The 21,726-nt window shown below is 53.3% G+C and overlaps 7 protein-coding genes across 7 annotated transcripts; 4 read left to right on the forward strand and 3 right to left on the reverse strand.

The window, feature by feature from the left end:
- Positions 1-2,552: 2,552 nt before the first annotated feature.
- On the forward strand, positions 2,553-7,997 carry V2A60_003019 (chitin synthase-domain-containing protein; the record flags this gene model as incomplete). Its single annotated transcript, XM_083254362.1, has 3 exons — positions 2,553-2,827; positions 2,887-6,582; positions 6,638-7,997. The coding sequence occupies 3 exons, from the start codon at positions 2,553-2,555 to the stop codon at positions 7,995-7,997; spliced, it is 5,331 nt and encodes a 1,776-aa protein (XP_083110488.1).
- Positions 7,998-8,587: 590 nt separating this feature from the next.
- Positions 8,588-10,029, reverse strand: V2A60_003020 (branched-chain alpha-ketoacid dehydrogenase; the record flags this gene model as incomplete). Its single annotated transcript, XM_083254363.1, has 2 exons — positions 8,588-9,737; positions 9,842-10,029. The coding sequence occupies 2 exons, from the start codon at positions 10,027-10,029 to the stop codon at positions 8,588-8,590; spliced, it is 1,338 nt and encodes a 445-aa protein (XP_083110489.1).
- An 814-nt stretch (positions 10,030-10,843) lies between these two features.
- V2A60_003021 (uncharacterized protein) lies at positions 10,844-11,347 on the reverse strand (the record flags this gene model as incomplete). The annotated part of the gene is made up of 4 exons (XM_083254364.1): positions 10,844-10,934; positions 11,073-11,141; positions 11,216-11,256; positions 11,333-11,347. 4 exons carry the CDS (start codon positions 11,345-11,347, stop codon positions 10,844-10,846), a joined length of 216 nt encoding a protein of 71 aa, XP_083110490.1.
- Positions 11,348-13,589: 2,242 nt separating this feature from the next.
- Positions 13,590-15,385, forward strand: V2A60_003022 (C-22 sterol desaturase; the record flags this gene model as incomplete). Its single annotated transcript, XM_083254365.1, has 4 exons — positions 13,590-13,761; positions 13,828-13,978; positions 14,048-15,293; positions 15,350-15,385. 4 exons carry the CDS (start codon positions 13,590-13,592, stop codon positions 15,383-15,385), a joined length of 1,605 nt encoding a protein of 534 aa, XP_083110491.1.
- A 707-nt stretch (positions 15,386-16,092) lies between these two features.
- Positions 16,093-16,884, forward strand: V2A60_003023 (Rhodanese-like domain-containing protein; the record flags this gene model as incomplete). Its single annotated transcript, XM_083254366.1, has 2 exons — positions 16,093-16,426; positions 16,583-16,884. The coding sequence occupies 2 exons, from the start codon at positions 16,093-16,095 to the stop codon at positions 16,882-16,884; spliced, it is 636 nt and encodes a 211-aa protein (XP_083110492.1).
- Positions 16,885-17,139: 255 nt separating this feature from the next.
- Positions 17,140-18,295, reverse strand: V2A60_003024 (Yip1 family protein; the record flags this gene model as incomplete). Its single annotated transcript, XM_083254367.1, has 3 exons — positions 17,140-17,576; positions 17,669-18,074; positions 18,251-18,295. 3 exons carry the CDS (start codon positions 18,293-18,295, stop codon positions 17,140-17,142), a joined length of 888 nt encoding a protein of 295 aa, XP_083110493.1.
- A 1,828-nt stretch (positions 18,296-20,123) lies between these two features.
- On the forward strand, positions 20,124-21,137 carry V2A60_003025 (trypsin-like serine peptidase; the record flags this gene model as incomplete). The annotated part of the gene is made up of 1 exon (XM_083254368.1): positions 20,124-21,137. The coding sequence occupies one exon, from the start codon at positions 20,124-20,126 to the stop codon at positions 21,135-21,137; it is 1,014 nt and encodes a 337-aa protein (XP_083110494.1).
- Positions 21,138-21,726: the final 589 nt, after the last annotated feature.

The following is a 21,726-nucleotide window of genomic DNA, read 5'->3' on the forward strand; positions in this document are numbered from 1 at the left end:
TAGCGCATTCGACTTTTTGGGGGTACGCGTGCAGCAGTCAGGGGTAAGTCATTATAAAATTGACCTAGGTACATGCAGTATCAGAAGACTCAAAGCGACGCTACTACCAGGGCATTACTTACTCAGTACGCCGAATGCTGGAGGAGAGGAGGGGCTTTGACAGAGGTTGTCACGATGATGTGTGGCATGCCTTAGGTCTACCAACATTGGCAAGATTCCGTAGATGATGACCCGAGGCGCAGCGCACACGCCAAATGCATTCCACGGCTAGGAACTATTACTTCCCAACCATGAGATGGGATGGCATTGCCCGCCTACTGAGGACACTAGAACGCAGCGCCCCTTGCTGCCCGGAATCCTGGATACACTCGACGAGACTAAACAATCATCCAGTAGCCGGGAGAAGCAGAGAATGGTCGCGTATCCCGATATAGAGTTGCCAGATCTGCACAGCCTGCCTGGAGGCAATACGATGTGTGGCGTGGCTTCATTACTGGTATGATGCAGCGAGAACGTGATGGTGGGCTTGATACGAGAAGGAGACCCCTGTTTCGCCACGCATACGTATAATGCGCCGCCATGTTATGTTATGCACCGTCTGCGCCCTTTTTTTTCTTTCTTTCCCTTTCTTGCTACTGAATGAATGTGTGTGGCCCCCGAAGCGGAAGAGGGACGTAGAGGAACAATCAGGCCACCCGCTGAGACACAATAGCCACAGTGGTCACTACACTTCGTATCCTGCTGCTCTTTCTTTTTTCTCCTTTGCTTTGTCTGGAAGACTTGGTGCAAAATATGCGAAAGGAACCATAGAGAGCTTATGTGTCTACAGATTCACCTCGGCTTTTCTCTTTCATCTCAATATAGTTTTTGGCCAGTTTGAGGGCAGTTTGAGGGCTACTCGATGATACTATTTGGAGGGCTGACCGGCGCACCTTTACGCCGAGACACATAAGACAAAATACTTAGGTACTTGGGTATATTTAGCAGTGCCCAGCTACAGTAGGTGCGTGCCAGCACGGCTACCAGTACGTGGTTTGGTGGTATTGACCTCTCATCCTCTCTACTTACACTGTTCCACAGCGGCCGCTACTTACCTAAGCAGCTAAGTCAGTTGGCACGCACCTGCGTACGCAGGTACCTTGGCTCCGTGGCATCATTACGGGGTTTTAGTTCAGCTGCTCATCTCGCTTGTCCGTCAGTGGTGGTTTGCGCAAGTTGCCAGACATCCGCAATGGCGACTGCATGCACAAGTATGGGGTCGCTAGCAGACAAAGACGTTTATGTAGGTAGAGCCCGGGTATTCGCGTGTGCAAGCTATACACGTATAGAGTACTTAGTAGACACCTGGGTATGCTCATCGGCCCTAGGGCTATCACCTACTTGCCAGCACCTTGCAAAGAGGGCAGGTGCCTACGTACTGCTCAAAGTAGATAGATAGAAGCGCTGTGATGATAGAGCATCTGGTAGAATTAGCACTGGTAGGTCCAAAGTGGCGCGCCCCTGAAGCCAAGCCCACCGCACGCCGCGAAAAAAAAAAAAAAAAACGAAGTGCGCTTGTGGTGGGTTGCGCCGGCCGTAGCTCGTGTATGTGCGTGTACGAATAGGTATCGACCTATTGTTTACTTTTTTTTTTCCTTTTCTCCTCCTCCCAGTCCACCACCAGGTAGCGTCGTGGGGGCACCTAAATTAGCAGGCTATCAGCCTAGGTACCTACCTATACTAAACAAATATTGCCCCTAACTTCATTCTTGCTGCCCTGCCTGCCTGCCGCTCCTTACTGAGTAAGTACAGCTCAGTGTTGGGTCTGCCTGTAAGCTGCAGCGGGTTGGCAAGCCAGTGATGCTCGATGGGTGTGATGTTGACTGCATGTAACAGTTTTTCATCCATCCACACAGCCCCGTACAAGCTACTAACCTACTGGAAGTAGGAGTTACCTACCAAGGTTGCTACCTGTTCCCTCTGAATCGCCCTGTAGACCCCGGCACCCTGCTCAGTAGTACTCCCGCCACACCCATGCCCACGCCAGTCCTGCTCAACCAGTAGCACCGCCATCTCAGAGACTCCCTTCTCGACTTCTCTCTGCCTTTTTTTCCCTTGATTGTTTCACTGTTTTTGGCAAGCTTTCTCGCTATTCATCTGAGCCCGTGCTGCCTCACTCGCTTTGGCAGCCCTCATTTACTTTTTTCCTTTCAGTTTTCCGCATTGCATTCGCTATCTTCTCGACCACACGCCCCCCGCCGTGCCCTGTTTCCATCCTGTTGTTGAAGGACAGGTTTGGCCAGCACGTTGACGCTCGCTCCGACACTCAAACACCGTCCTCTTCCTGCGGTTACGACGCTGCCGTTTTCTCTGTATCGTCGAGTCGAGTCTTTCAAGTCCTCTGCTACAGCGTTCCAGCCTGTCTCATGAATATTTGAAATACAGTTTCGCCCGTTGCTTCTCCGTTGAGCCTAGACAGCCACGACCGTTGTCGACGTTTTTTCCTCACTCAGGCCCGACTTCAACACCTTTGACGTTGTCTGGGGTTTTCGTCTCTGCAACCCGCCGTCATCATGGCGAACCGAATGTCCATGTTCTCGGTCGCCTCTGAGGGCCTAGGCAACAACCGTGGCCCTCAGACTGCTCAGGTGTCCACCACGACTCTCCTCAATACCATCCACAACATCTATCTCTCCAGCCAACCCCATCAATTGGATTCGAGCACCAGTCTTGTTGTCAATACTTGGCTTACCGCCGCTCAGGGCGGCCCGACTGTCGATGCCGCCCTCGCCACCAGAGCCTGGGAGCACGCTCGCCGCCGTGCCGAGGACGGACTCATCGTGCTTGGGTTAGTCGCCGTCTGCACCGTTGTTTTCCCTTCATTTGGTTTCTAACACTCTCCTTTAGGTCTCTGCACTCATCTACCCCGTCCGTCCTCGTTCCCTTCATTTCTTCCATGCCATTTACGATACCGAGCTCCATCTTCAAAAGTCTCGAGTCTGTCCAACCATTCCTGCGCTGCGTGACGCCCTACAACCCATCGTTTCCTCGACAGGCTGCCCTGAGCGTGTCCTTCACTCTCAACCTTGCCGGTAATCTCACGGCTGCCACCCTAGCTTTGTCACAAGGCGGGATCGATACCGAAAACGGCCTTTTCAAGATACCTGCTGACGCTGGTTACCGGGCTTTCGATGTCTTCTATTACTTGCTCACGTCCGCATCTACCCCCGCAGAACGAGAGTTTCTAGGTCTCCAGGCGCCTTCCACCTATGCTCTCCTTGCTCGCTCGTCGACCTACGCTCCACCTGCGTACTTACCCACGGCCGATGATTCTGCCTCTGCTGACGACTTCCGCCAGGCTCTAAAGGACATCGGAATCAAGGGATCTGCCCACCGAAACTTCATTTCTACTCTGGCCGGTCTCCTCAAACTTGGCAACACTCTCGACTATGAGCTCGAATCTGAATCCCTCGAGGAGCTCTGCGAAGAAGCCAGTGGTCTGCTCGGTCTCGACCCTGCCGTCCTCATTACCAAGTGCAGCACCGAAGACAGACGCATCCTTGTCAGTGGGCTCTACGAGTCACTTGTTGACTGGGTCATTTCCAAGGCTAATACTGCGATCGCCTCGCAAATGACCCGAATCCGTGATGGCGAGGAATCTGCCGATGGCCGTGGCGCACGCACCCCTACCTCGGAAGAGGACAACGGTGATACTGTCAGCCTCACTGTAGTCGAAATTCCTGATCCCACTCTCGGAAAGGCCGTTTGCATGCGATCTATTTTCGATGACTCTTGCGGCATCAATGCTGAGATGATTCAGGACGGCGTCGAGGCCTCACCTGCCGGCTCTTCCGTTCTGAGAGAGGTGCAACAAGCGGTCGCTGATGTCGCTCCGGATTTGGGTATCATGACCGGCCCCGAAGGCCGCGAGCGCCAACGTGACTTGGAACAACGAGAGGTTGTTCTGGAGAGAGTAGCTCATGCCGCTGAAGATGGCGGCTTCATCAAGAAACTTTTATTCCCCGTCCCTGGCGAGGGTATCAACCTTGGCCGTGCTGGTAGATTTGACCTCCCTCACATGCTCGCTTCCAGCCGTGCCTGGTACCACCTGTCTTTGCACCCCACTGATGATGGCCCTGCCAGCCTCGCTGCTCTTCCCTCCATTACCTCGGCGTGGTCTGCCGGCACTGTTTCGCGACAGCTGCGTTCCTGGCGCCTTCCTGAGTGGGCAAATCGCCGTAACAGACACCTCGACTATACTGCCGACTTCGATGTGGAAGAGTTTGTCACCCGCTATGGCCCTCTTGGCTGTGCTGATGGCAGAGATGGCATCGAGAGTTGGATGCTGGAGCGCGGTTGGAGCAACGGCGAAATCTTCGTCGGCAAAGAACGAGTTTGGATCCGTGAACCTGCCTGGTGGGACGCAGAGTCTATGCTCGACATGAAGCAGGGTACCAACGTCCATGGCCTGAACAGCAACCCGTTCAGCAGCGGTTTCGATACATCCTACTCCAATACCGGCAGCGGATTCTTCCCGCCGCAGCCGATGGACCAGCCCTACGGCGCCAGCCGCGATGACCTGATGGGCGGACACTCCCGTAGTGTCAGCCAGGCCAACATTAGCCAAGCAGGTTTTCCTCAGGCCATGAATGTTGCTCCTTCTATCGCCCCTACTGCCATGTCTGGCACGCGCAACGTCAGCAAAGGTGACTACGGACTAGGGACGAAGGGAGACACTTACAAGGGTGATGATTATGTTGATGGCGACTACAATGCTGAGCTGGACCCCGAGCTTGCCAAGAACAAGCATTTGGAAACAAATCCTACCACTGCCGGTCGTCGCGCCTGGGTTGCTGTCGTCTGGGCTCTTACCTTCTGGATTCCGTCCCCATTGCTCCGATATGTTGGCCGCATGCGTCGACCTGATGTTCGCATGGCGTGGCGTGAGAAGCTTGTTTTGGTCTTCATCATCTTTCTTCTCAATGCCATGGTTGTTTTCTGGATCATCTTCTTTGGCAAATTGCTCTGCCCCAATTTCGACAAGGCTTGGAACAAGAGTGAAGTGGCTAGCCACCAGGGTGGCAAGACATTTTGGGTGGCTGTTCACGGGAAAGTCTACGACATATCTGATTGGTGGAAACAGCAACATAGCGATGTGGCCAACGTCAAAACGACAAGCGATCTTATGGAGCCGCTCAATGGTTTGATCATGGACAACTACTTTGTCCCGCCTCTAAACCGGGCTTGCGGCGGGCTTGGAGTGAAGGAGACGACCCGACTTACGGCTAACAACACACCAGATTTTGAGGTTGCCGTTCATACCTCCGGCTACTGGGCACGATACCCCCAGAGCAAGCTGCACGACGAGGACTGGTACTGGAACACTTTCTTGCCAAAGATCAAAAACTACTATCATGGCGACCTCGTCTGGAGCACAAAGGATGTCAAGGCTGAGGGCAGCGACAGTCAGCACATGTGGGCCATGTATGGCGACCAAATTTACGATCTTACCGACTACTTCAACACCATTGATTTGAACACTGGTAATGATGTGTATCAATTCATGAACCAGAAGATATCCGACCTCTGGAAGAACAATCCTGGCCAGAACATCAAGACAGACCTGGATAATGTACTTGCGGATGCTAAGAACGCCGGTGACCAGAACACATACAGCAACATGATCAACTCGTGGAATTGTATTCAGAACTCATTCTACGTGGGCAAGACCGATTTCAGAGAAGGGGCTCGGTGCACGGTCAACAACTGGATCATGTTGGCCTTTACAATTATCATTTGTGCCATTATTCTCGTCAAATTCGTGGCTGCCCTTCGCTTCGCCTCTAAGCGCCGCCCGTCACCTCAGGACAAATTCGTGATTTGCCAGGTACCCGCTTACACAGAGGGCGAGGAATCACTCCGCAAGGCGCTTGATTCCCTCACTGCATTGCAGTACGACAACAAGCGCAAGCTAATATATGTTGTTTGTGACGGTGTTATCACTGGTCAGGGCAATGACCGCCCAACGCCCAAGATTATACTCGATATTCTCGGCGTCGACCCCAAGCTGGATCCTCCTGCTCTACCATTCAAGTCGGTCGGCGCAGGCAGTGAGCAGCTTAACTTCGGCAAAGTCTACTCCGGCCTTTACGAGTTTGAAGGCAATGTTGTTCCTTATATTGTTGTCGTCAAAGTCGGCAAGGAATCGGAACAATCTGGCGCCAAGCCTGGTAACCGTGGCAAGCGTGACTCGCAGATTCTGCTCCTGAGCTTCCTCAATCGCGTTCACCACCGATCTCCTATGAACCCTCTTGAGCTGGAAATGTTCCATCAAATCAACAATATTATTGGCGTTGACCCTGAGTTGTATGAATATCTCCTCATGGTCGATGCCGATACTGCCGTCGAAGAAGACTCGTTGAATCGTTTGGTTTCTGCCTGCGCGCACAATGCCAAGATTGCCGGCATTTGTGGCGAAACAAGCCTGCAAAATGATGAGAAATCGTGGTGGACCATGATTCAGGTGTACGAATATTTCATCTCCCATCACCTTGCAAAGGCCTTTGAGTCGCTCTTTGGAAGTGTTACCTGTTTACCCGGATGGTATGTCATATCAGTTCTTCCTCCATGCGTCCAATCATGCTAATCTGACCCACAGTTTCTCCATGTACCGATTAAGGACCGTTGACAAGGGCAAGCCTCTGATCATCTCGGATGCCGTCATCAAAGAGTACAGCATTTGTAATGTCGACACCTTGCACCAGAAGAATCTGCTCTCTCTCGGTGAAGATCGATTCCTGACCACTCTCATGACAAAGCACTTCCCGTCAATGCACTACAAGTTTGTTCAGGATGCCCAATGTAAGACTGCGGCCCCAGAATCATTTGGTGTCCTGATATCTCAGCGTCGTCGCTGGATCAACTCTACCATTCACAACTTGGTCGAGCTGTTACGTCTTGGAGACATGTGCGGCTTCTGCTGCTTCTCTATGCGATTCGTTGTCTTCATTGATCTCTTCAGTACCATCATTCTGCCAGCTACCTGCGTTTACCTCGGCTATCTCATCTACCTGCTGGCAAGTAAGACTGGTCCGTTCCCTGTTATTTCGATTGCTATGTTGGCAGCTGTATACGGTCTTCAAGCCTTGGTCTTCATTCTCAAGCGCCAGTGGCAGCACATTGGATGGATGATTATTTACATCCTGGCATTCCCCATCTACGCGTTCATTCTCCCCATCTACTCGTTCTGGAACCAAGACAACTTCAGTTGGGGTAACACTCGCGTCGTCATTGGAGAAAAGGGCAACAAGCAGGTCATCGCCGTGGAGGATGAGGTCTTCGACCCTCGATCAATCCCCATGCAGCGATGGGATGACTATGCTTGCGCCAACAACCTGCCTGGTCGTCGTGGCGGCTACCAGGAGAAGGACGACTCGCCCTACATGGATCAGTATGAGATGGACGAGATGAAATCTGTTTACTCTGCCGCTCCTCAAGGAACCGTACTCTCCGGCATGCATGGTAACAATCCTTACTTGACGCCACAATCTCCGGCCCTCTTAGGCACCCCCAATCGCAGCTCCACGATGCTTCATGACCCCATGATGCAGCCCAGAGTGCAGTCTGTCGCGGATTTCCACGGTCGTCAGTCTCCTTACGAGGACTTTCCCCAAGCGCGACCCAGCATGATGAACATCCGCAGCCAGTCCAACCTTTCTTCTCAGTTTGGTGGCAATCGAGCTTCATCTGCGATTGGCTACTCTGGTGGCCACCGCCCTCCCATGGCTAGCGATGCCTCCATAAACAATGTCAATATTGACTTTAGGCAAAATAGTGGCGCGACGTCGGATGCATCCATCATTGAGTCGATTCAGGCCGTTTTGCGCGAGGTTGATTTGGACACCATCACCAAGAAGCAGGTGCGCGCTCTTGTAGAGCAGCGTCTACAAACTGAGTTGGTTGGTGAACGTCGTACATTCCTCGACCGGCAAATCGATCGTGAACTGGAGAATATGTAAATGGTGCACGGGATACTCATGCGACAAAAGCGACATTGGGTAAAGAGTTCCAACGAGAGTCTATTTTTGCGTTTTCCGTGTCGTTACTTCTTCTTGGACATTCTGGTATTATAATATCTCTTTGTTGCTTAATTAATGCTTTGGGGGAGTGAATTTCTTGACTTTTTTTGGACATTTTGTTTAGCTTGCCTGTTTTAAGGGGGTTTTTCGCCCTTTACCGTGGAAGCTCTCCGGGAAGGAACTGAATACAGCAGAGCTTGTGGCTATGCAAGCCAGTACAATCATTTTATACATTACTCTTTATTAGTTACATCTAACTCATGATCTATGAGCTGGCGCCAAACTTTGTATGCCGAGTAGAGAACGCAGTGACAATTTGAGAAATACCCCTCTAGGTCCCTTTCCTCTTTTGCAGACCACACGTAGGTATGCCTGGGCTCCTTAGTTTGTGCGTGTGCTATGTAGCATGCAGCAGAGAGAGGTATAGTATAGAAAGGGCGTGCTCATTTGCAGATTTATTTATTTACGATGTTTTAAAGTATGATGTGCTCTATATTCTTTATATATTCAGCCCGCATCGACAACACAGTCTACGTGTCAATCTTGCCGACGCCCTTCAGGCGCAAGTAGACGTCGGTACCCCAGCCGTAGAGGCTCTGGAGAGCGATGCCGCCTCCAAAGTACTCGGCGTAGGCGCGGCTCAGAGGCAACCCGTAGCCGAGGCCGGCGATAGAGCTGCCGCCGCTGCTAGCAGTGGCGATAGCGGAGAGGCCATCACCGCCCGAGGGGCTGATATACTCCTGATCATCGGAGAAGGTTGTGAACGAGTAGGACCAGATGTCGGGGAGGACATCGGTGGGAATGCCGCCGCCACGGTCGCGGATGCGAATGGTGACGCCCGGGGTGGTGTCGTCGAGGGGCAGGATGGCACCAGTCCGGGCGCCGCTTTCCGGCGCGGGAATGCTGGGAATGGTGTCGGGTGGCTGGTGCTTGAAGGCGGGCTCGGGGGCGATGGTGACGACGATGGGCTCGCGGGTCTTGCTCTCGACGGTGGCGCGGAAGGCGTTCTTGAGCAGCTCGGTGACAATGTACTCAAGGTGCATGGGGACGAAGGCCAGGGTGGTGTCAGGCTCGCCATCGATTACGAGCTCGGGGCGGACGCCGTAGCGCAGCTCGCAAATATCGGCAACGAAGCCGGCGCAGGACTCAATGGTGAGGGCGGGCCGAAGAGCGGTGTCGATGACGCCAATATACGAAGGATGGTCCGGGCAAGGGGTCGGGCTGGCATCCGGGTCAAAGTGTTCCTGGCTGCTAAAGTGCAGGGCAATATGCTGCTCGGCGACGAGGCGGGTGCCGATGCGGGCGCGCAGGTGGCTGTCGAGAAAGCGGGTGACGTCGGCGGGGGAGATATAGCGGCGGCACTCGAGGAAGCCCTTGGCGAGGATGGGGATGGTGTCGGTGTGGGTGGCGACGAGCTCGGCGAGGACGTGGGTGAAGCGGACCTCGTCGTCTGGCTTGGTAATGGCGCGGCCCTCGACAGCGGCCTTCCAGTAGGGCAGCAGGATGGACAGCGAGTGCAAATAGTTGTTGTAGATGCGCGCAATGTTGGGGTTGGAGACAACGATGAAGGGCAGGTTCCGCAGCGCCTGGATGCGGTGCGCGAGCCGGATTGGGAGTAGCGATAGGGTGAAGTTGGCAGAGGAGAGGAGGGAGCGTTCCGAGAGGGGAGGGCGGCCGTGTCTAGATGTGAAGCAATCTGGTTAATAGGCAATGGTCTCTATTCGATTCTTGTTTTCGAAAGCGGCGGGTAAAGAGGCCCGAGGAGGAGGATGGGGAGTTCCTACTTGACGAGATCGGCCAAACTCAGCGGATGTTGCGTCTGCCGGGCTAATGTGGCAATGTCGGTGTCGGTAACCTTATCAACAGAAGCGCCCGAGGTGGAAAAGAGGCGCGGCCGGCGAGGACATGATGTGCTGTTCGTGGCGGTGCGGCGGCACACGAGCCTGGCAGGTGTGTTCATTCGCGCTGCCATGGCAGCATGGCGCGTGTTTGGAGAGGAGCCTCGGCGCGTGGACGATGCGTTGTGGTGCTGCCAGTTGCCCTTGTGCTGGTTGGTGCTAAGGAAAGCGTTGGCGTAAGCCGAGTGTGGTGGAAAGGGCGGGATTCGCGATTTCGTCAGAAAATGACAAATGAGACGGGAATTGGCTTGTCGACTCGATGGCACAATGGATTCGCGAGAGTTGTCAGGTTAGAGGATGCGGGGCGCAATGGATGATGAGGGGCGGGTAGAATGTCGAGATGGCGGTGGCGGCGATGCGTGTGGATGGTGATGTTGAAGGCTGAGTCGAGACATGGATAATCTGGGGTTTGCAAAGGTGGGCATACCGCTGTCGGGGGAGGCACGAGGCGGCGCACGGCTCGTAGTGCCGCTGCCAGCCGCAGTGCCCCATCCACCACGCCTTGTCTTGCAGCATCATCATGCAGGCGGAAGAGTGATTCGGTATGAAGTCGCTTACTTCGTATTAAACTATCATTTTAGGAGCTCATCCGTTTTTCCTTTCTTCTTGCACACTTGTCTCGTCAGAGAGCCACTCCTCGTGCTACTGTGAAATCCGCATCTGCTCCATCGATGGGTATTAATAGAGTCGAAGAGATCGACCTGCAGTAGTAGCGCCAAAGGATCCCTGCATTCACACGCCAGGGGAGGCTGGGCGAGCCGCATCATCAGATAGCAATATAATGGGTTTGTATTCATGTCACTCTATATAGTCAGGGATTCGCTGCCAGGCTCGCCATGCACCGACCAAAACTGCTCACGAAAGGTCTTGTCCCTCGCGCTCGATCATCTACTGGGTCGTGGCGATGCCGTCGGGCTCGACAGCCTTGACGTGGGGGTGAGACTCGAGCGTGGTGATGGAGTCCTCGGGGTAGCTGACACTGCGTGGGAGGGAGAGAGTATAGTTAGCAAACTATGTCCTTTGTGGTATTATGAGTTTGGCGGTGGAGGGGTACAGCTCCCGGCACCTATCAGGGTGCAAGGGAGCCGACACATCGTCGTCGGGGAGTAATACGTACGAGAAGCCCTTGATGATGTCGTACTCGTGGACAATTTTGCCGCCCTGCTCGATACACTTGTCCTTGGTCCTGTTAAGAGTATTGTTAGCGACGCGCACTCTGCGAATCTGCGGGCAGGTTTTGAAGGATGACGTGCTACTTACTCCTTGACCTGGTCAGGCGTAGCCTCGTCTTTGAGAGTGACCTTGATGGATCAAAGTTAGCCGACATTATTTGGATACCGAGGCACTTTGGTTTTGCGGGTGAAGGGACGAACGTACAATATAGGTAGGCATTTTGACGGCGTGATTTGTTTGGAGTCGCAATTGGTGTTGATGAGAGGAAGCAATGGGTCGCGCAGCGATGATGAAGGCGGGGGAGGGGTATGACGTGGGCCTGGGCCTAGGCCACCGGGCCATGACTGTGGTTCGATGCCTGCAAACCGGTGTGCTGCACGTGTGCCTTGCTCTCACGTCCTACTACCAACCTAATCTTCCATCTGTATGACAAAGGCATGGTGTCTTTTCATTGTGGCGCTTTTGTTGGAGCTATCTATGCTGCTAAGCTGAGGTGTCTATGCGCATCACGTGGAGAAAGTCGCTGTCGATGATGCTGCACGCTTTTGCTTGTGGCAGACTACCCTACAACGCACTGAAAGGGAGAATTGTTTACTGTGGCGACATATACATCCATAATGATATCATTTGAATTCTTGGTGTTCTGGTTATGATGTTTTTCCTTCTGGCTCGAGTGCGCTTGCGCGATGTTTGTGTTGTAGCTGTCTTCAGCTGGTATTCTGGAATACTATTAGTTACCAGGCTGCTCCGTGGACGATCCGAGGAGCAAGGTGTCGCATACAACATCACGTGCGGGATCTACAATAGCACCCGCAGATGTATAAATAGAGATATCTATTCTAAGCACAGGCGGGACAGATCTGGCTGCCCTCGTTGGGAGTTAGAAGTCTACTTACCGAAGCATACGGAAGCCTAAAAGCACTTCATACGGGTGCGCGATCATGCACTCCTCCAATGCCTTTGGCGCAGAGAGCCGTTACTTAGTATGTCAGTCCAGCAACACTGAATGCGCCTTACCTAGATGGTACTTTGAGATTGCTGCTGCTTTAGTGGGTGTGATCCCACTGTGTCGACTTACGGCTAGTACAGAATTGATGTCACCAGTATCGTCAAAAGCGGCCCCAAATACACTAACCCATTTAGTTCTAGTCTCCGGACTACGTATTCGGTCATGGGCGCGTATTCGGTATTTCCCTGAACCCGCCCAAATTGGACACTTCTAGCGCCGCTCTAGACACGTCTGGTCCAGGTGCTATGCCCACCGCCTCTGGAGCATGCGGAGCGGTTAGGGTCAGAGTAAAATGATTAAAGCAGCGGGTGCTTTTATGTTTTTATTGAGGCTGATACGGTCGGATAAAAACACCTGTAGGTACTTCCCCACTCACTGTAACAGGGAGTTGACGCGATAAGAGCAAGTAGTGTCCATAGGCCTCATCTGATCATCGCACTGGCATGAGTATGAATGCTTGCCGGTTGTGAAGAAGGAAGCTCAATCAGCTGCCCATCTCTCGTGCCGCGATTTGATCTCTCTATCCCGAGCCTCCATGCCTAGGGGGCTACGCGCCACCTAACGGAAGCATGACACTGGAGGAGGCGGAGGCGGCGTTCCTGAACGGCTTCGATCTACGCTAACCAATCTAACTCGTTCCTTTTTTTTTTTTTCTTTTTAGGCCGGACCGTATTTCCTCAGCCTGGTTCGTGCGTCGCCCGCTAATAAGAGTACGAGAGATGGCGGCATCCGGGTTCCGAGCGTGCCACGACCCATGGGCCAACAACAGCCGAGGAATCTGGTGATGCTGCAGACAAATAGGGCTATGTCCAAGGGATCATGAGTCTGTTCTTGATAGAAGAAAAAAAAGGCACAAGAAAATATGACAATTGTCGGCAAACAATTTGGCCGCCCACCTCACCCGTGGTGGCTGCTGCACCACTTTGTGCATCACCATGCCATTCTGTTGGGCGCTTTTCCTCATCGCTATTAGTCTCCGCTCTTTGTCTCCGCCCGTTCCTATAAGCTATAATTTTTTCTTGAATTGTCAAATTGCGTTACCTGCATCTGTCTTTAGGTCCCCTCCTATTGGAAATCCTTGTGCCACGAGCTGTGCTCTCATCTGTCACCTTCAGGACCCTCCCTCCCTCTCTAGACCCTCCCCGGACCGCCGGGTTCCCCCAAAGTTCCTCCTCCTCCCACCAGTACATACTCAAGTACTGGGGGCTCCCAAAAAATCTGTGACCTGCACCAATTGTCACCACCCCTGCTCCATATCTTTCTCGCTTCGCTCCTCCCTTCCCTCTCCTTTCTTCTCCCCAAGCCTCCTCCGACTTCTGGCCCCCCGACCCTCGCCCGTAGTCCAGATTGGATTCGACCGAAGCGGATAGATTGTTTTATTTCGTTACCGTCTCCCTTTGATCGTTACTCGAAATATCCTCGTCGGCTGTCCTTGGCCATCCTGCCGATACAATGGCTGCCGCCGTCAACGCTTCGTCTACCTTCAGCTCTGTCCTTGCTACCACCAAGTTCACCGCCGCTGGTCTTCCTCCTCAGATTGACTATGTCATTGACGCAATCACCTCTACCAGTCCATGGATTTTGTTCCTGACCTTGCTCGCCATGTGCGTCGTCTACGATCAGAGTATGTGCTTTTCGCGACGCTTGTGCTTCACAACAATTCAAACCCGCCTCTAACCCGCTTCGACAGTCTCGTACTTTCTCAACAAGGGCAGCATCGCCGGTCCTCTGTTCAAGACACCATTCATCGGCCCCTTCCTCGAGTCCATGGACCCTAAATTCGAGGAATACCATGCCAAGTGGCTCAGCGGCCCCCTCAGCTGCGTCTCCGTCTTCCACAAGTATGGCCCGCCTCATGTTCCTCACGATCCCCCGCTCCCCAACAAAACACCCTAACTCATCGCTCCCAGGTTCGTCGTTATTGCCTCCACCAGAGACCTAGCGCGCAAAGTTCTCAACTCTCCTGCCTATGTCAAGCCTTGCGTCGTCGATGTCGCACACAAGCTTCTCGGACACGACAACTGGGTCTTCCTTGACGGCAAGGCCCACGTTGACTTTCGCAAGGGCCTCAACGGGCTCTTCACCCGCAAAGCTCTTGAGCTCTACCTACCCGGCCAGGAAGAAGTCTACAAGACCTACTTTGAGCGCTTCGTCAATGTCACCAAGAATGCCGGTGGCAAGCCCGTCCCCTTCATGCCCGAGTTCCGTGAGCTCATGTGCGCCGTCTCTTGCCGTACATTCGTTGGCCACTATATTAGCGATGAGGCTGTAAAGAAAATCGCAGACGACTACTATCTCATCACCGCCGCTCTCGAGCTTGTCAACTTCCCCGTCATCATTCCCTACACCAAAACTTGGTACGGCAAGAAGGCAGCCGACATGGTACTCGCCGAGTTCGCAAAATGCGCTGCCAAGAGCAAGGTCCGTATGGCCGCTGGCGGCGATGTCACCTGCATCATGGATGCCTGGATTATTCAGATGATCAAGTCGGACCGCTGGCGTGAGGCTCAGGAGAAGGGGGAGGACGCTGGTGAGAAGCCCTCTCCCATCCTTCGCATGTTTGGCGACTATGAAATCTCCCAGACCATCTTCACTTTCCTCTTTGCCTCTCAGGATGCCACCAGCAGTGCCGCCACCTGGCTGTTCCAGATTACTGCCCAGCGACCCGATGTTCTTGACCGTATTCGTGAGGAGAACCTCACGGTTCGCAATGGTGACCCCAACGCCGAGCTCACCATGGACCAGCTTGAGTCTCTCACTTACACTCGCGCCGTCGTTCGTGAACTCCTCCGTTATCGCCCTCCCGTGCTCATGGTCCCCTATCTCGTCAAGAAGGCTTTCCCCATTACCGACAGCTACACCGTCCCCAAGGGCTCCATGCTGATCCCCACTACGTACCTGGCCTTGCACGACCCCGATGTATATGAGAATCCCGATCAGTTCGATCCTGACCGCTACTACATTGGCGACGCCGAGGAGAAGGGCGCCAAGAACTACCTCGTTTTCGGCACTGGTCCTCACTACTGCCTCGGCCAGGTTTACGCACAGCTCAACCTTGCCCTGATGGTCGGCAAGGCATCCGTTCAGCTGAACTGGACTCATCACCCCACGCCTGTCTCCGAAGAGATCAAAGTCTTTGCCACTATTTTCCCCAAGGTATGCCACCTCGCACTTGTTCACGTGTTGCCGCCATTCTCTAATTTTCTTCTTAGGACGACTGCCCCCTCACATTTGAAAAGCGACAGTAAAAAGAAAGCATGTTCGAATTGGGAATCTTGGCGTTTGTGTTTCGTTTCGTTCGCTGAAATTGGGCGAACAACCTGGCAGGATAGAGCATCACCTGCAAAATAGACATGATACAGTGGTAATACTGAGGGAGGTTGGGACGCGAGTCATGATGCCAGATGCTTTGGGTTATTTGGAAAACAATGCGGTCAAATGAAGAGGCGGTATTGACTGCTAATAGAGCCATGGGTAAATAATTACCATTTTAATGATTTCAAGTATTGTATATAGTTTCTCCACGTCTACGACCATAGCCACAGATTCCAAACGCGCAAGCCTGTGTCTTCGACCTGAATCGTTCTTAATATACTTGCGAATTGGACTTCTTTGCATATACGAATGTATTCAGACGCAGGCAGGCAATTGAGACTTGCAAGCGTCTGAGTTGTGGTGGTCTGGTGACGCGCGAATGGCATTACTGGAGCCACCCACTTACCAGGCACTCGTAGGCGGATGACCAACGCCTGGCCCGAGTGTCGGACACCCTTCGTATACTGCCTCACCTTGCAACAACCAGCTACACCACCCACACCACCATCGGTCCCTTCTCTGTCAACGCCGCACAATTGTATTTGACTGAACTGACGACTCGAGCGCCATTTACCATCCCCTCGCGCGCGCGCGCACACACACACATACACACATACACACATATAGAATTGTCACAGCCATGTCAAGCCAAACAGTCGTCGCCGCGGCCGTCCGCTCCGCGACTGCACTTCGTCCTGCTGCCACCAACGCCTGGCGCGCTGCGTCAGCCCAGCGATGCGTGACGACTGGCGCCTTGCCGTCGGCACCTCGTGCTCTCACCACCGCCTGCACACGAACTCCCGCTCGCTCCTCGGCGACCGCCGCTCGTCGACGCGGCGGGGTGCCGCCAGCGCCGCCATCGCTAGCTGCCCGTAGTTACTCGGCCACCGGGCCGACGCCGTCTAAGCTCTGGAGCTTCGCCGACATTCAGAAGCAGCTTCAGACCAACGAGGATAAGAATGTAGTTTTCGTCGGTACGTTTCTTCCCCCTCCTTCTTTCCCCGCCTTGGACCGGAACCTTGTCTTTTTCTTTCTTTTCCGCCGTTTTTGGTTTTGCCGCCTTGCTTTGCCCTTTTCCCATGGCATTGTGTTTTTGGCAGAAGCTGATGATGATGGGTCACGACGGCTAGACGTCCGCGAACCGGTCGAGCTCCGCGAGACGGGCAAGATCCCCGGCGCCATCAACATACCCGTGACAACGGCCGTGCAGAGCTTCCACGTCCCCGAGGAGGAGTTTGAGGACATGTTCGGGTACCCGCGCCCGGGCAAGGACAAGACGCTCGTCTTCTACTGCAAGGCGGGCGTGCGCGCCAGGACGGCGGCCGGGCTGGCCCTGCACGCTGGGTGGACGAACGTCGGCGAGTACCCTGGCTCCTGGCTCGACTGGGCGGAGCACAATGGGCCGGTCGAGAAGGTTGATGGTGGCAAGTGACGCCTTTGCGTCGTGATGGAAGACAAAGAAGCTGTATATTCACACTGCAAGATTGTACATTAGAAGATGACAACTCCTCACATGGATCATTCAACCATCCAAGTTCTCGATGCTCAGCAAGTCACCCTTAACAAAACAAATTCAGTTGCATTTCATGGCAATAGAAAATGCATTCAATCAGAAACTACCGAAACAATCAAGCTAACATATGCCCTTGAACGTTATTTAATTTACATTGAGCAAGCCCTTGCCCAATTAGAAGAGAAGGAAGAACTTCTCACCACCGCCGCCAGCATCATCACCGCCACCACCCTCCTGCGGCGGCTTCTTGGCGACGGGACTGCCGTGGGCGAAGAAGAGAATCTTGATGGCCAGCGAGAGGCCAAAGTGGAGTGCCACGACAATGATGAGCAGGACCTTGCTCGTCTGGCGGTCCGTGGCGCTCAGCACAGGGTAGAGGTTGCGCAGCAGGAAGGCGACCGACACGCCGAAGCCGACGGCGACAAACGTCCAGTTGAGAATGGACACGGGAGACCAGCTGATGCAAGCCACCGGGACCCAGATGAGGTTGGAGTAGCCGTAGAGGGCCCAGCACTCGAGCAGGTTGGCCGACTCGCTGCCAAAGTAGCGCAGCGCAAGGAAGAGGACGACGGGGATGACGAGCGTGTATCCGTACACCAAGCCGGCGGCGCCTACAGACAAACGAAAACAAGACAAAGTCAGAGATACCATGGTTATGCGTTTGGGGGGGGGGGATGCACCCGGGGGAACAAGAGTCACCTACCGCTGAGAAGGCGAAAGTCGTACGCAAAGGGCACCGTGCCCCGCGTCGCCAGCCACTGACTGATGCTGCCGCCCAGGAAGAGGATGAGCACGACCGTCGTGGCGATCCAAAACGGGCCGTAGAGGTCCGGGTTGCCGTCGAGGACGTCGAGGAAGTTGGCGCGAGGGAACAGCGCCGCCCCGCAGCGTGACAGCACCGCCGACGTGTCCACGTCGAAGAACTGCGCGTAAAAGGACGTCGACCACAGGAAGCGCTTCTGCGACGACGAGCCGGACGAGGCCGTCACGGGCGGAGGCAGGCCCGGGGAGCTGCCGCCCTTGCGCGCGCCGCGCGCCGCGCCCTCCTGGAACGTCGAGTTGTGGAATTCGAGGCCGTCTTCTTGCAGGTCCGTGTGGCCAAGGTCGCCCTGTTTCGCCGGCAAGGGTGGCCGAAGCGGGCAGTCGTTAGCGGTTGCGTTCACGCCATAAATTTCATGCAAAAAAGAGAGGCCACAGGGAAAAATGGGCCTAAAGGAAATCATTCCGAGGTTGTGTTGAAGGGTATTCGTCCTGGAGCCCCCTTGCGCATCGTCGCAACACGTACCTCGTCGTCCACGTCGACTACGGCGTCGTATCCGGAGCGCGACATTTTCTATCGCTTTTATGAAAGAACGTGTGTGTCCAAGACTTGCAATCTGCCTTCACCAGTTAGTCTTTCGAGGCCGTCGGATGGCGGATTCTTGGTTGACGTAAAAGTCCAAACGTCCCTGGCGGCGGGTTTGCAGGGTGGGAGAGCTAGGGACAGCTGTCGCCGTCGTGGGCCAAAGTGGCCCGAGATTGAAATCTGACTAACCTTGTAAACCAATAACGTAGCGCAATTTTGGCTTGGCTGAGCGGCCTCATGCAATTGAGAACGATAAGTTGGAATTTTTTTTTTTCGAGATATGAAGATATCGGTCAAAAATAACTGCAATTCTTCAAGCAGAAAAGAACATGACACTGTGTAAAAAATATCGTCTATTTTCTGTTGCTGAGTAACACATTGTAGCCGCTTCGGCAGGTGTCAATGGCAACAATGCAAGTACTTGAGCCTCCCAAAAAGAAGAAAAAAATTCTTGTTTTATCGTTTGAAAATCCATTGAATTCTTCAGGTTTTGGAGCTGCTTACATTCTGGCGTTCTTGTTGACGGTTCATTCTCCATTGATAGTCGCTCGTTCATCTTGGCAACCCGCGACTACTCCTGACCACCACGCGGCTATCAATGGATGGCCTCCAGGCCTCCTCAATAAGAATGAAACTTTGGATTGCCTGTTAGAAAGGAGCAGCCCTGTAGTTTCCAAGCCCCGGTACCATTGCTCTCGACCTGTAGAGAAGCTAGCCCGGTGGCTAGGGAAAATCACACCAGCTCTTGGATGCGAACTAAACAGCGGACATTTGTGTTGGACGAGATATAGGGTGAAGTTAGAGACGGAGCCATGTGAGGAAAAATAATGATAATAGATATAAAATATACCAAGTACAGATATCCGAAAATTTAGTAACCAAGTCTCCTACTATTGGCTGTTTGCAACAGAACGATATGGTGCATTGAATGCAGCGCTGCCAGTGTGATGCACAAGGCGCCGGCCGATAAGGAAGGTTCTGGTGCAAGCTATTGAACGCATTGCGACTCTACAGCTCAGACAGGTTTCTTGATTCGATCATCAATGTCCGGAGACTCCGTGGGTAATGGCGGAGACTGCCAATACCCCAACAGGCACTACTCGTATTGCGAATATTGTAACCCGACAAATCCGCAGGTGGATAGCGATGCCACCCGCTGCTTTGTTTCCTCGCTCTTCGCTCTGTAGATGAGCGAATGTAACATCTTCGATAGAGGTCCTGGCGTTTCGTAGAATTATTTTCAGCGAAATAGTCGGTTCCTCTCACGGCATATAGTATGCGCAGTTCCAGAGACCGGATCTTCTGCATCGACGGCTTTGCCCACCTGCCAATTGGCTTGAGTTTGCCGAGCGAGGGAGGTGATTAGATTTTCTAACCCGTTCGGCAAATATTGGTAGGCAGATATTTCAACCCTCAAGGTTTCCTGCATCAATTATTGCTCAAGTGGTATGGAAATTAGTCCTCGGGGGCTGGAAACATTCTCACGTGGGCCAGTGATCCACGCAGACCATGCAGTCTAAGAAATCATGGCTTCGTATCTGCAGGGTCGCGCGTGTAGACGAGACTCTATAGATAGCGAGCTGCCTTTCTCGGAAGTATGGTCATTCTGCCACTGCGAAACAGTACGAGATATACGAGACTTTAGCCACGAAGATACGAGCTTTCGTTGCGCATGCCTAGACGTAGCTTGGAAGCAGACCGTATATCTAAAGGTGCTCCGCGTCAATATTTATTCACTCGCCTCTGTTCTCACAAGTCTCTATCACAGAGATTCTCATCTATATACTTTACGTCGCAAAGTGCCCATTGCATCATGCATAGACTAGCCGCCTGCTTGGTCGCCGCAGCGGTTGCGACGGCTGCGCCGGCAGCTACTGAAACGATCGTGGAGCATCTATACACCAATACCACCGTCGAGGACCAGCGTATCCGAAGCTACTGGACACCTGAACGCATCGAGACACTCCACGATGACCCGCTCTTGCCTGCATCGTTCCCTTTACCGTTTGAAGAGCGACCATATGGTAACGAGTTTGGCGACACACAGTCAATCGTGCGCACTGTCGGTCGAATCCTGAGCACTGTATTTCTAACCAACGGCACTGCGCAAGACGGCAGCTGCACCGGCACGCTATTAAATAGTCGGAATGGTGCTGTAGTTGTGACGGCAGGCCACTGCATCTTTGGAGCCCCAAGCGGCGTCAATGGCACCTGGTTGACCAACCTACTCTTCATTCCTGGCTTCCGTGACGGTAGCGGAGTCGCCAACTTCACCGTCAATAGGGGCTACATCTCGAGCCACTGGGAAGCGAGCCCAGGTTTTGAGGGGGAGATTCATGACCGTGCATTCCTCGTGCTCAATCCGGACCCTGCGTCCAACTCTGACGCCGAGAGCGTACTAGGGACAGGACGGCGCATCAAATTCACAGACGCGGCGCCCGAGCAGCCATACAAGCGGCGTTGGCTCTTTGGATACCCTCGCAGCGATGGCGCGGGCGCGCAAGATCATCTTCGATACGGCACACCGGCCTTTACGGGACGGAGACTAGCTACCTGCAATGGAACGCCGGGACTCTTTGGCCCAGACCCTTCTATGCTGCAAGTGGCCTGCTATATGAGCGGCGGTGCCAGTGGTGGTCCGATTATGGAGGACTTTGACGCAAACACTGGCAAAGGGTCTATTGTCGCCGTCAACACCTTTACAGGCTCCATTTATGACGAGTATAAGCAGAAAATGGTACTCGCAATGGTCGGTACACCGGTAACAAACAGCTTCTCAAAAAAGCTGTTTAGCCTTGCTGAAAGCATTATTCCTGTGCTCGTATAGGTTGAATATTAACAGAGATACTATGGCTGGCTTGTAAAGCCACGTTCTTGCGAGTTTCATCTGTGCCACGCCTCATCATGATGACCGTCAAGGGCGGCATTGACATCAGTTAAGACTACAATAAATTGATTAGCAACCATGTCCAATTACAGTCTGGACGACATGTCGAACAAGCACTGGCATTATTTCTCAAGTCAGAATGGTATTCGGTATATTCGACATATTTATTAGGTGATGCATGCTCGCCAAGTAGAGCGCTGGCGTCCGGATCACCGACGGCCATGTACGGAGGCCAGCCGCAGTCGTGACCGTGGCTACGCCAACGCTGGAATGGTTCGTTTGAGTCATTGCAAGCCCGTCAGGTCTTGGCTCCCAAATAGAACAGAAAGTTGCACGTCTCGTGCCTGCTCCGCCGTTTGGATGTCTCGTCGCCGTCTTGATTGCATGTCACGTGTCTGCATGCGGCCAGATTCGATTTTTGAAATATATTTTTGTTCTTTTTAGTTCATTGGCATCGTCTAGAATGCATTGCCTGAGCAAAGGATGCTACCGTAGAAACAACAAGGAAAAAGTAATTTCGCGAACCCGG

The sequence above is a fragment of the Cordyceps javanica genome, chromosome 2 (assembly GCF_051103115.1).
Source record: "Cordyceps javanica chromosome 2, complete sequence".
NCBI classification, from domain to species: Eukaryota; Fungi; Ascomycota; class Sordariomycetes; order Hypocreales; family Cordycipitaceae; genus Cordyceps; species Cordyceps javanica.